Here is a 14634-nt window from a genome sequence, read left to right as displayed (position 1 = left end):
AAGTAAAAAGAAATGGCTGTAATCCAGGCGTTTTGTAGACATGACAGTAGCAAAAATAGAACTAGACAAGTGTTGGAAAGAGCTTGGTAACTGCCGGTTAGTTGCTGCAGTTGAGTCTTCAAGACTTTATAAATTTAGTGACCTTGTGACGCTTCAATCCCAAGGGATATGACTAGTGATCTACTTAAGATTAAGTGATAAAAATATAATTCTTTTTTTTTTTTAAATCTTTTATTCTTTAGTTAACTGATCAAATGAGTGTAAGTATATAAAAACACACTTTTTCTATATTTTTTTTTTGAAATATTTAATAAAAATCTTTAACGATTTATTTTTATGATAAATTTTATAAGTTTACTTGAGTTTAGTGACCGAGAGAGAGTTATAAAAATTTTAAAATTACTATTTTTTATTATACACAATATTCATTGTAAAAAATAATAATTGCAAGTGTTTATTGATATATTTTTTTTTTGTATAAACAATTCAAGTATATATTAATAGATAAAATTTTGCTTTGTTTTATTTTATTCTGCAATTATTTTGTAGCTCATCAAAATAGATATATATTTATTTGGCAAAGACTTGCCAAAAAATTGGCTTCTTGAAAATTGAGGTCTATAAAAAATATACTCAATGAATTCTTGTTTAAAATTATATATATTGAATATATTTTTATTTATTTTTTAATGTAAAATTTTTGTTTAAAAAAATATCACGTTATTTATAACGTATAAATATGGTGTTATTAAAACTTGAAATAATAATTTTTTTACGCAATTTTTATTAACAGGATAAAAGTAAAACAGCTAAATGGCAACCAATAACCATTTTAAATCCATCAACACGTTATCAGATGAGTCTTGCTGCTGCTGCTGCTGCTTCTCCTCGGGTAATAACAGTATATAAACAAGCTTTGATATCGTTATTTAATTAATAAAATATTTTTTATTTAAGATTAAAGAGCAACAGCGTAATCATATTTATCCTAGAGAGTCACATATTAGACAATCATCAATGCCACCACAATTAAAAAAAACAAATCAATCAATTGACGGTGAATCACATTATGAAGTTATTGATTTTTCAACAAATAACAAGTTAAATACAACTTCAAGTCAACATTCAACTTCAAGCCGACATTCAAATTCAAGTCAACAAATTTATCGTGAAAAAAAACTGAATGATAATATACAAATATGTGCACTTTGTGGTAGTCAAAATCTTTTTTCAAATTGTCATGCTTGTAATCAAAAATATTGTAAAAGTTGTGATAGTATGAATCATATGCATCCAAAACGACGTGATCATATTCGTCAAAGAATTATTAATCAAGATGAGCTATTTGATGTTAAACGACTTGAAAGATCATCAACATCTATGCAACGTTTACCACCATTACCACCAAAAAATGATGGACAAAATCAACCACCACTTCCACCTCCAAGAAGACGACGTACATTTAGACAGGTAAATTAAATAAAAGCTTTCAAATATGTTGAATTTTAATAGTAGAAAAATATTTTAAATTATAAAAAATATATAATTTAAAAAATTGAATTGCCTTTTTTTTTTTTTTATTCAACAGAATGAAAGAATGGCAAGCTGCAATGACAACAACTCTTCAGGTATAAATTTTGAAAATTTAAAATTAAAAACTCATCAATATCAACGACCATTATCAATGCAAAAAGATTTTATTGATAATTCAATTATCATACAATCAGCATCTAGTATTAAACCCAATGAAACTAGTATGGATAAATTATCAACTCTTCAGGTATTTAAAATACATTATTTATTTATTATGCATTTATATTTTTAAATTAACAATTTAATTTTTACAGGATCGTTATCGTAAATATCAAAATACCATGAGAACACAAAGTGTCAATAGAAGAAAAGTTATAACACCCGAATTACCACAAAGAAATAATAATTATCCAAATGACAACTTAAAAATGATGAGAAATTCATTTCAACAACCACCACTACCAATGAAAGGCAACATGCAATCATATAGTGTTTGTGATTTATCAACAAAACATCGACAAAATCCACACTCTTATCAAGTAAGAATAAAAAAAACAATTATTTATTTTTTATAACGATTTATTGTTAATTAATTTTTTTGAAATTCTCTTTTGTATTTTTAAGGGATCATCATCATCATCGTACAAACATTCATATGATCATGGAAACCCACGAAATGGAAGATCTGTAAGCTCATGGAATAATTATGCAAATGATTCAACATTAAGTTTAAATAATGTTGGTTTATGTTATCAAAATGTAAATCAACATTCACCAATGACAATTTATAATTCTGGTACATCATCTAGTTGTGAAAGTATTAATAAATGTCATCAATGGAATAGATCAATAAATTCTTTGCAAGATAGAAGACCAAAAAGATCAACAAAATCACAATCAAGATCTTATTATCAAAATGATTCTACATATAATACAAGTTTTGAAGAAACAGATGATGATAGTGGTTTTAATAATGTAGAAAATTTACAAAAAAATCATCATAATCATCATCATCAACAAAAATATTATCCACGTGGTGGTAGTAGTAGTCGACCAACACCACCAAGAAAACAAAATCGGTAAGATTATTTAATAGATTTTTTTTTTTACATAAAAAATAAATACGATTATTAATAAAAATTAATTTATTTTACACAGAAAATGGATGTCTGAAGCTCAAATTAATAAAATGCCTGTTGAAAGAGATGATGATTATGGTGAAACAGATCAATGGTCTTGTGTGTCATATAATCAATCAAAAAAGGGCAGAGATAAAAAAATTTCAAAGCATATGAGTCCTTGTTCATCAAGACATAAAAATGAAAAATATCATTCAAGACGTGATAGTTACGTTACTGAAGATGATTGTAGTTATTCTGATTGTGAAAGTCACTCATCAAGATGTGTACGTTCACGTCAAAGTACAAAAACTAATGATGGTTACAAAGAATCATTGAGAAGCTCTAATACTAGTCCAAGATTAGAAAAAAAAAATGCAAATTATAATCGTGTTGATGGTGGAGAAAATAATTTCAAACGAGGAAGCATAGATTTACCAAGAGATAATAAAACACAAATGAGAAATAGATCAAGATCTTTTTCTTGTAATGCAGATAATAATGATATAAAATATTCAAATTTAAAAACAAGTGGCATAGAAGAGCTAAGAAATTCAAGCAGAGAACTTAGAGTATCACAACAACGTGGATCAACAAATATGCTTCAACAAGTAGAATTAAATTCTTCAATTATACAAAAAATTAATAATGAAAAAAAATGGAATTGTGAACATTGTACATTTTTAAATGAAGAAAAAAACAAAATTTGTATTATGTGCTGTAAAACAAAAAAAAGCGCATTGCCAAAAATAAATTCATTGGATGATTTAACAATTGATAAATGTAAAATTCAAGCTGATAACAATAGTGATTGTTCAGAAAGTTCAAATAGCAGACAAAGTATGGACAGTATTTCAACTAAAAGTCGAGGTAGAGTAAATAAAAATTCATTATTAACTTCGTAGATAGTATATATTATTGATACAAGAAGACAACGATGGCAATGAGCTTTATATTGGAAAAACAATCATAATCGATTGACAGAGAAACAATACAAAAAACATCGGGTTCATTTGATAAATATTTTTACAAAAGAAACATTTTTTTTTTGTTTTTTACATATATGTTGACAATACAATATAGAAAAAAAAAATTGCTATTCATTTTAAAAAGCAAAAAAACTTTATGAATATTAAATTTAGTTTTAAATAAATTTAGTTTTAATAAATTTTTTTTTTTTTAATCTATTTAAAAAGATGTAATTATTTAAATTATTTTAATAAATTTGTAATACAGCTTTTGCAAACGTTTGTTCTTCTAGTAAAAACAATATACATCTAGAAGATAAATATAATATTTTTAAATTTAAATTTTACTTTACAAAATGAATCATAAAAAAAAAAAGAAAAAAATTGACATAGTTATTAAAGATTTCTGTTTTCTTTTCTTTTTTTAACACACTCATTTTTTGTATTTACTTTTTTTGTTTGTTGTCTCGCAAAATAAAACATTCAATCAATATTAAAAGAATTTTATTTTTTTTTTTTAACAAATTACCTGATGTAAATATTTTCTCTAAATTTTTTATATTTGTGACTGAGAAAAATTGAAGAGATTTAGATAAATTTATTGATCAATTTTTGAGTCATTTTGAGAAATATTTACACCAGGAAAAACGTAATTTCCTTGCTACCTTTTCCACGATAATAAAAAAAAAAAAAATTATACCTATATCAGTATCTGGTCAAGTGTTTATTCTATCTTTCAGTTGCTATGTTTAAATTTACGATTGAGTGCTTATTGATATTTTAAATATTTATATTATGTAAGTATATAATATCCATCAACCAAGATCAATGCATTTATTAACCGTTTCTTTTTTTAAATAAATAATTGTGTAAACAGTGACCAGAAAATAAAAAACTTGGAACGAATTATTGATCTACGTCATGCGTAGTTAAAGAAATATTACGAAAAAATTTATTAATATTGATGAATTTGTTTCAGGATTGAAAAAACAAGAAGCAAGTTTTGAAAAATCGATTAAACAAAAAACAATTGAAACAAATAAACTGATTGAAATTTTAAGACGAGAAGATGATATAGAAAAATCAGTTGAAACAAATCAACAGATCGAAACTTTAAAACAAGAAGATATTGAAAAGTCAATTGAAGAACAAATAATTGAAACAAATCAACAGCATGAAACTCCATTGCAAGAAGAAGATATTGAACAATCAATTAAAACAAATGAACAGATTGAAACTTCATTGCAAGAAGAAGATATTGAACAGTCAATTGAAACAATTACAATTGAAACTTCATTACTAGAAGAAATTGATAAGTTGATTGAAGAAAAAATTATTAAAACAAACCAAGAATTTGAGCCTTTAATTCAAGAAGACGATATTGAAGAATCATCTGAAAATAAAATAAAAGAAACAATCAAGCAAGCTCAAACCTTAATACCAGAAGATAGTGAAAAAAAAATTACCGAAGTAAACAAATTACCGATCGAAACTTCAATTTTAACAAAAAATATTAAAGAATTAATTGAAGAGAAAAATTTCGATACAAAAAAACAGTTTCAAACTTCGATAGTAGAAGCAACTATTGAAAACTTGGTTGAAAAACAAAATATTGAAACAAAAAAAGAGCTTAAATTTTCATTTGAAGAGAAAAAAATTATAGAATCAATTGAAAAAAAAGTTGTCGAAACAAATCAACAGCCTGAAACTTCAATACTAAGAGAAGATATTGTAGAATTAATTGACAAAAGAATTATCGAAACAAATCAACAGCCCGAAACTTCAATACAAGAAGAAAATATTAAAGAATTGTTAATTGAAATAAAAAATGTCAAACCAAACGAGCAGCTTCCAACTTTAATACAAAATGATATTGAAAGTTTAATTGGAGAAAAAAAAATTACCCAAACAAACAAACAAATTGAGACTTCAATGCTAGAAGAAAATATTGAAAACAAAATAATAATCAATAAAGGAAAGCTTCAAATTTCAACTTCAATACCAAGCAATAGTAATCAAGAAAAAACTTTGGAAAAAAACGTGTCGATTAATCCACCACAAATTGAAGAAACTCTTATCTTTGATCAAGGAACCGTTTTGAATCCACAGGACATTACAATTCAGGTATAACAAAAATGATTTATTTATTGTAATCTAAATTAAATGTCAATACGTGACGATTTTATATTTTTTCATTTTTATAGAGTGTCAAAATGATAGAAAAAGATAATCATCATTCGTCTAACATTGTGCAAGATGTAGAACCAACAATTACAACACTCCAAAATATTTTACCTATTGAAAAACAAAAAAATCAAATAAAACCATTTCTTTCACGAATATGGTCGTTACCAGACGGCATAGAAAATAAACAAGAAGATACTTTAGGTAAGTATTTATTGCATTTTCATTGTGAAAATATTTTTACAAAATTAACTCAAGCAAAATTCATTGAACTTAAATTATTTTTAAACTAAAACAATAACAAGTTATTATTCTAAAAAAATATTTTCACTAGTATAACTCATTGATTATTAATTTAAAAATTATTTATTATTATTTTATTATTATCATAGATGAAAAATCAACTGTCAATGAAACTAAAAATATTGTCAAAGACATTACATATAAACAAAGACAATCAATTATTCCTCAAAAATTAATTGACTCACATTATGTACTCGAGTCTCAATTGAACGAGTTAACGAACGAAAAATTCTCAGCAAGAAAAACACTTATTTTTAATAATCACAATGAAAATTTTCATTCTCAAAAATTACTTTCTCATCAACAACAAGTAATGAGTATTAAAAATATTCTCTCCACTGTTCAATTTACGGATTTATATAAATTAAAAATTATGGATATTTTTAAAAAATATGAAAAACAACCTTTGGTTATAATAAAACAACAACAACCAATGTTAATTTCTTTAAATTTATCAAATTTATCTCGTGGATATTCGCCAAAAATTTCAACAATTATTGATGAATTTAATGATCATTATGCATTTGGAAAAATAGAAGAAATTCAAGCATTATTACCTCAAAAAATTCATAATAATAATTCATTAAAAACGAAGAAATTAAATCAACAAAATACTTTAGATTTACAAAATTATAAATCAAATAATTTATTAAAAATTGAATCATCAGAAAAAAATGTAAGTATTGATTATGTTGAAAATTTTAAATTGACATTAAACTCAACAAAAAAATATGTTTTTAAACCTGAGATCACAACTGACAATTTGGAAAAATTAACAAAAACAATCCTGCTTAATATGTCATCATTATTTTTTGATTATCATTTATTAAAAATTACTAATTATAATCAAAATTATCATAACAAATCAATATATCCAATAAAATTAAAAGAAACAAATTTCAAAAAAAATAATAAGCTAAATTATTTATCAAATGATAATCAAGTTTGTTTAATAAATTTTCAAGAAGTTAATAATGATAAAAAATCAATGTGGTTGACCTGTGTAAATTCTAAAAGCAATATGTTAATTAAATTTGATAATAAAATAGTTGATGAATCAAAAGACTATGAAATATCTCCAATTCAATTGTTACAAAATAATAACTGTAACAATCTTCAAATACAATTGAATAGAAAAATTTTGCTGACAATACCATCAACTATTTTGAATTATCCAGAAAATATTTTATTATTATATGATAAATTTATCAACGAAAATTATTCAATTTACTATAAAACAAATAATAATTATCAAAAAAAGAAAACTATGAAAAAATTGTGTGATAAAAATCGAAATAATCTTGAAGATAATATTTTTACATCAATGCAACTTAAAAAATGGAGAAAAAATTTATTTATTGATGATTTATTTGTTAAAAATAAATCAGTTATAATAACAGATGATAATTCATCATTGAAATCTTCATTGAAATCTAATATTCATAAAGAAACAACAACAGTACCAAGTATCAAAGATGAATTACTTATTGTTGAAGAAATAAAAGAAGAAACTTCAATTACAAATGCTCCACAAAATAGCCAAAATATAAATAAATTTTTACCAATTAAAGCATCTTCTTCAACAGCTAAAAAAACGACAATTAATTCAAATAAAAAAGGAGAATTTAATAAGCTAAAAAATAATAGAAAAATTCCAGTTAGAACAAATCAAACAATTGTAAATTATGAGAAAAAAAAACTTGATTTACAAATGAATAAACAAAAAGATTCTAAATTAGATAATTTTAAAAATTATTCGAGTATTGAACTAATACCACAATTATATAAAAAAAAAACAATCAATATAAATTCAACAAATATTCCAATAAAAAAAAATGAAAAACAAAAATATCCTATAAACAAATTACAACGTATTAACAATACAAATGTTGCAACAACAATGAATTCAATAAAATCAAAAATAATGAATACTAAAAATATAAAATATCAAGAAAATGTTAATTATTATTTGGGTCATGTCACACAAACACGACCACAATTATCAATGATGAAAAAAAAAAATCAAGCACTAAAATTTCATTCAATTATTAAGGATCATGAACATGATAAAATAGCTGAAAAAAAAATTCCAGTGTATAAAAAATTATTGGATAAAAATTTGGAGGTCAGTTAAAATATTATCATTCATAAAATTATAAATTTTTTCGGTTATTATTCATCAATTAGTCTAACAAAAAAGAAAAATCATAAACAATTAACTTTTTGACAGTATTAAATTTGTAAAACTTTTGCAACTAAAATAAACATAGCTTTAAAATAAAAACTTGTTATATTTTGATAAATTATAGATATTGTAAAAAAATTTGCAAAAAATAAATTAAAAATTTCATTTATTTTTGCAGGAAATTTCACAAAAATTGGATGAAAATAAACATGAAATAACAAGTGAAATGATAAGCATTGAATTTAATAAAGATGAAGAGTTAAATGCTGCACAAGAATACTACAGAGCTGAATCAATTTCTTTGCTTAAACAATATTGTGAAATTTGTGCTGGATACTTTGTCGCTAGCCAGGTAATTTTTTTTTTTTTTTTTAAAGGGATTAAAAGAAAGCTATGTAATAATTATAATATGTAATAATTTTCAACAGATGGTTTCAATGTTTAAATGTACACATCACTGTTGTAATGATTGTGCAAAAAATTATTTTACAATTCAAGTTACTGAAAAAATAATAACTGATGTTGTTTGTCCATTTTGTAAAGAACCAGATTTAACAGATGCAAATGAAGATGATATACTTGAATATTTTAGTATACTTGATATTCAATTAAAATCATTTTTAGATCCACCAATTCATGAATTATTTCAACGTAAATTAAGAGATAGAACTTTAATGCAAGATCCAAATTTTAAATGGTGTGCTCAGGTAATTAAATTATAAAGTTGATGATGAAATAGAAATAAACAACAAAAGTATTTTTATATATCTAGTGTTCAAGTGGATATTATGTGACTCCTAATCAACAACAACTAGTCTGTCCTGATTGTCGTTCTGTTACATGTGCATTGTGTCATAAATTGGTGAGATTAATAGTAGACACAAAAAGAGAATTTTTGATTTTTATTTAAACAAAAACTAATTGATTTCTTGAATGCTTTAATACTTTAACAACTTTCTCAACTCTATCCCTACCCTGATTAATTTTTTAATTCAATAAAGATATAATATAACAAAAAAAAAAAAAATAAATAAGCAAATGATAAATCTTAGCAAATACATTCAGTGGGAGAAGCAGCATGAAAATTCAACATGTGAAGAATTTGCTGAATGGAAAGAAGAAAATGATCCTGATAAACAAGCTGCTGGTTTAGCAAAACATTTAGCTGAAAATGGTATCAATTGTCCAAAATGTAATTTTTGGTATTCACTATCACGTGGAGGTAATACAATATTTAAATTTATATATATAAAATTTAATAAACAATTTAAAAATAATAATTATTAAAATTTTTTTTTTTTTTGTTTAAAAGGATGCATGCATTTTACATGTAATCAGTGTAAATTTGAATTTTGCTGTAGTTGTGGTGAAGCATTTATGTTGGGTGCAAAATGTTCAGTAGGTCCATACTGTTCAAAATTAGGTTTACATGCACATCATCCACGTAATTGTTTATTTTATTTACGTGATAAAGAACCAGAATTATTACAAGAACTACTTAAAAATAATGGAATTGAATATAAAACTGAAAATTTAACTGATGATTATAAATGTCAAGTTCAATTACAAAAAGAAACAGCAAATGGTGTTATTGATACTGTTTGTAATTCTGATGTTGTTATTAATTACGCTGGACTTTGTAGGTAAACTCAAAGAGAAAAAAAATATATTATTATCTTTGATGAAAATATTTCTTTGAATTATTTTATCATAAAGACAATATTACATTTTTTTCATAACTAAAATATATTTAATTTAAATATTGCTTAATAAATAATAGAAAAATAAATTCAAAGAAATATTTTTCACCAAAAAGCATAATTTAAAATAGAACAAAAATGATTTTTTAATTTTTTTCCAATTTACTATATGAAACTAATTATTTTTGTCAATTTCTTTTAAAGTAAATTTAAAAAAAAAAAATAATATTATTTTCGTTCAGGATTCATTATATAGAATATCTAGTTCAATTAATACGCGCATCAAAATTGGAAACTTTAAATCTATTTACAATTGATGATCTTGAAACGTGTATTAAACGTGCTGGTAAAATGTTACCAAAAAATTGGTATCGTCGAAATCAGAATGATTATAAAAATGATTTAATTGAGGTAATTAATATTTAATATAATACGTAGTTTTATTAATATTTGGCAACTTTTCCCCTGCAGGCAGCATTACATTGAATACTTGGCAAGTATTATACAAGATGCTAAATTGGATCCAATCGAAATTTTTGATATAAATGAAGTGAAACAAGAATTGCGCCGAAGGGGAAAAGTTCTGCCTTGTATATCAAATGAAATGTCTGATCAGGATTATCTCAAATTTTGTATCAAGGTGGTTGAGATATTTCTTAATTGTTTTTTGTTTTTTTCTTTTCAATAAATAGATCAGTATTAATTATATAAAAATTTTTTTTCAGGTTGTACAACAAGAAATCCCATTGCAATAAAAAAAAAATCTTTATGTATGTTTATAAACACATAATACTTGATGCCATTTATCAAAAGTTAATTTGTAAATTGTTGCTAAAAAGGCAAAGCCTTATGACCAATGAAAACATCAATTTATTTATAATTCCAATAAACCTAGTGTTTATATTTTTATTCGTTTCATTTTTCCATCATCAAGATTGATAATGAAAAAAAAAAAATTGTCATTGAAAATTATTTGATGTAAAAATTTATCAACAAAAATTAAAATTATTGTAAAACATACAACACAAGCTATTTAATAAACATCTAAATTATTTTTTATTTATTACAATCATAAACATTGATTTTTGTGACTTTCATTTTGAAGCATATATTATTTTTTTTCAATACTTCATATACACATTGTTTTACAATTATTATTATTATTATGATTTGTTTTACTTGTATATTTAAATAATTTATATATAATAAATTAATTTAAATAAAATATCATTACAATAACAACAGTCTATATTTATCAATACAAACATTAAATGCTTAATAACAATTCTAATAAGCCCGTAATTTTAATTATTGGGTATTATTAATGACAACGATTATATATACTAATATATTAATATTATTCAAACAATATATTAAACAAAGATCTGATATTTTTGAATGGTTGATAATTGTCTGGACTAGTTGGATAAATTTTCAAAAATATATAATTCAATTTTTGTATCAATATTTGGCTTGTTATTAATAGTGTTGATATTTATTTATTTATTTTTTCTTTTTTGTAGTTAGCAACTCATTTATTTTTTAATTTATATATCAATAATAATATTAGACAATAATTGCAACATAATATATATTATTCAACATATAATTATGTTGAAATAAATGTCATATATTAATATTAAGAATCTTATCGTAAATATATTTGTTTTATTATTTTGAGATTAATATTTAGACACTCAATGTCTTAAAATAAATTAATTTTAATCATGCCTTATTATGAGATTTATTTTTTTAAATTATATATTGTATTTTTAAGTGAGAGACAACTATTTTTTACTCTTAAGTTTTACTAAATCTTTCATAAGGACAAACGAGGTCAAAACCAGCTTTAAATTGCCTTATGTAATACACGAATGTTTTTGTTTTTTGTTTATTTTCCAACTAAGTGAATCTAATTTTATTTAAATTAACTTTTTTTATCTTTTAAAATTAAAATTCCCGAGATATGAACCTCTTTGCATCAAGTAAATTCTTCATACACAAGAATGAAATATATATTATGCCAAATAATGAGCAAAAAAAATAAATCTTAAAATTTATAAATTGTAATGCCGTTTAAAAAAATGAATTGGAAGTTATTTTGTAAAAAAAAAAAAAAAGTACCAATTGTTAAATTGTTTTTATCAGAAAAGGAAGAAATTTTTATTTTTGATATTAAATTAATTGTGAATTTAGTTGGAATATTTTTCATTAAGGCATTATGTGCAAATGCAAAATTAAAAGTTGTTTTTTATGATAATAAATTTTGTGATTGATCTGGTTCAAAATATCTAATACCATTAATTGTCATATCATATTCTGTAATATAAGCTGGTATTTCAAGTTGTTGTGGTGGTATATCTGGATAAAGATATTCTATACCTGGAAAATTATGAACTTTTTCTTTAATTGCTGGTGCCATGAATGTTGTAAACCACCAAGTCATCATTTTTGTCCAAAATGTTGGATGAACAACGTAAAAATGTTTAAGATGTTTTTTATATCTGTAAATAGAAATGTTAAATTAGTTTTTATTTAATCTAACTGTATCAATTTACTTATTGATTATTTAAATATTTAAAAATATTTTTATCGATTATATTAAATGAAAAATTTAGATTGAAAATTAATAATTTAAACCTTGAATAATTTACATAGAATATTTTGATGTCTACAAATTGTAAAAAAATAAAATTTTAAACCGTAAAAATCAACAGAAATAAATGATTAATGATTACACTATAACATAATAATCAAATAAAAATTAATTATTATAAATAAATAGTACTCACTTGTAAGGTAGTATATTGTAAACTTCACGAAGCCAAGTAAAACTTGGATAATTATTATTTGATGTTAAAGTATGAAAATAAACAATAACATAATCACCATTGACAATTGGATCCATCAAATGTATAACATATAATAATGCTTTTTCAAGATTTATTTTTGTTGCAGGAAACCATTTACCAATAAATACAATGACTGGTCTACCAAGTCTATCAACACCACATTGATATAAACATCCAATTCCTGATATTTCAGTTAAATCTTCAGTTTTTGCACGTCGTAATAGTTTTTCATATCTAAAAAAAAAATATAAATTATTTAATATTTTATATTTTAACGTTGAAAAATTACACTAAAGACTAATGACAAATTATTCCATCAATTTAATCAGCTAAAAAAAAAAAATAATCAATATATAAAAAAATTTACTATGATTGGATTAGAGATTAGAAAATATCTAATCAGCTTATTCATTTTGTTTATTTGTTTACAAGCAAAACTTTGACGTATACGTTTGAAATATTTTAAAGAAATGTTTTTTTTTTTTTTTTTATTTTAAATGACCTTTGTTAAATAATTGTATTGGTATTTAATAGTTGATTAGAAAAATTGATAAAAAGCAATGTTAAATACAATAAATGAATTGAATATTATTGACATTTCATTTTTTATTAAATTTTTTTTTATTGAAAAAAAAGATAGACAATAAAACAATGGCAAAATAATTAAATTTATTTGGGTTAGATTTATGGAACATCAACAATGTCACTTGTCAGGGCGAGGCAATGAAATTAATCATTATATATTTTTGAATAAACAAATATATTAATCATTAAATTTTTATTTTATACCTTGTGTGACTAATAGATTATTTATTGCGTAGTATAGTTAATAAAATATAAGGAAAATTAATTTAATTATATTTTTGTACTTACTGATCTTCACTTTCATCTTCGTCTAATTGAATGTCCCTCATATCGATCATAACCATTATTTTTCAAGAATTAAAAAGTTATTCAATTACTTGGAAACACTTTGTAATATGTATATATAAAACTTTGGAATTAATTTTTAATAAATGACGAAATATAAATAGGATAAATCGATTGTATGACTCAGGTCTTTGCACTGCTTTGCACTGTGTGTGACGTTTTTCTCTTGATTAAGAGCAGTTCTGATAATATGTGATGACGATGTATGACGTATGTGTGTGTGTGTGTGTGTTGACACCAAGTGCCTCTGTGCCAGTCATTGTAACTACTTTTTTCCCTAATTTTTCTCTATATATTTTTTATAACTAGCATTTAGTTTTATACAGTTTCGTTCGATTTTATGTTTTTAAAACAACTAACATATCGGTTATCACTTATCACATATGAAATATTTATACTTTAAAAATTAAAACACTGTACTGTTTGAAATGCACAAAAATTTTAGAACACCAGTTATACCTATGTACATGATAGCAACAACGATACGCGCGATCTAAGCAGTAGCATAGATATTAAAGTTCGAAAAAAATTGATAAACAAGTGGAATATAAAAAAGTAATTAATTGTTTACTTGCGCTCAAAGCTGCAAGGATATCAAATTTAATTTAAAAAAATAGCTTCAAAAATACATTTACAATTTTGTAAATTATTTTGGTAAAGTGCGTTCAACAAGAAATTACTTAAATCAAAATATTATATAAAAATAAATATGCATAGTAAAACTGAAAAGAGATAAAAAACCTGAAAAGAAATAAAATAAACATCCTAATTTTTACGAGAAAAAATAAAACAATGTCACATTCGAAATCCATTTCTGCAAATACCTGAAACACATCCTATTCACCCCCGTCTACTCTGTTT

General features: G+C 23.2%; 3 protein-coding genes across 7 annotated transcripts; 2 read left to right on the top strand and 1 right to left on the bottom strand.

Annotated features, from left to right (window-relative positions):
• The first annotated feature begins 63 nt into the window (after window positions 1–63).
• On the top strand, window positions 64–7873 carry LOC122853757 (putative histone-lysine N-methyltransferase 1). The gene is made up of 12 exons (XM_044154175.1): window positions 64–260; window positions 794–892; window positions 958–1470; window positions 1589–1780; window positions 1848–2072; window positions 2158–2612; window positions 2692–3521; window positions 4599–5743; window positions 5824–6007; window positions 6196–6462; window positions 7495–7784; window positions 7868–7873. Exons 1-12 carry the CDS (start codon window positions 255–257, stop codon window positions 7871–7873), a joined length of 4212 nt encoding a protein of 1403 aa, XP_044010110.1. The 5' UTR covers window positions 64–254.
• Window positions 7874–7881: 8 nt separating this feature from the next.
• On the top strand, window positions 7882–10930 carry LOC122854750 (E3 ubiquitin-protein ligase lubel-like). 5 transcript variants are annotated; one of them, XM_044155691.1, is made up of 8 exons: window positions 7882–8231; window positions 8470–8643; window positions 8720–8998; window positions 9064–9153; window positions 9357–9513; window positions 9604–9934; window positions 10463–10631; window positions 10717–10847. In XM_044155691.1, the coding sequence occupies exons 1-8, from the start codon at window positions 8007–8009 to the stop codon at window positions 10744–10746; spliced, it is 1455 nt and encodes a 484-aa protein (XP_044011626.1). In that variant the 5' UTR covers window positions 7882–8006; the 3' UTR covers window positions 10747–10847. The 5 variants fall into 5 exon arrangements, with proteins under 5 accessions (XP_044011626.1, XP_044011625.1, XP_044011627.1 ...); XM_044155690.1 differs by lacking the exon at window positions 10463–10631 and adding an exon at window positions 10234–10402; XM_044155692.1 differs by lacking the exon at window positions 10717–10847 and adding an exon at window positions 10234–10402 and having other exon boundaries at window positions 10463–10589.
• A 794-nt stretch (window positions 10931–11724) lies between these two features.
• On the bottom strand, window positions 11725–14001 carry LOC122854752 (protein GDAP2 homolog). Its single transcript, XM_044155693.1, has 3 exons — window positions 13717–14001; window positions 12784–13077; window positions 11725–12495 (listed from the first exon to the last, which is right to left on the bottom strand). Exons 1-3 carry the CDS (start codon window positions 13770–13772, stop codon window positions 12243–12245), a joined length of 603 nt encoding a protein of 200 aa, XP_044011628.1. The 5' UTR covers window positions 13773–14001; the 3' UTR covers window positions 11725–12242.
• Window positions 14002–14634: the final 633 nt, after the last annotated feature.

Source organism: Aphidius gifuensis, linkage group LG4 (assembly GCF_014905175.1).
Source record: "Aphidius gifuensis isolate YNYX2018 linkage group LG4, ASM1490517v1, whole genome shotgun sequence".
Classification (NCBI taxonomy): Eukaryota; Metazoa; Arthropoda; class Insecta; order Hymenoptera; family Braconidae; genus Aphidius; species Aphidius gifuensis.
This window is presented reverse-complemented; position numbering and strand designations above follow the sequence as displayed.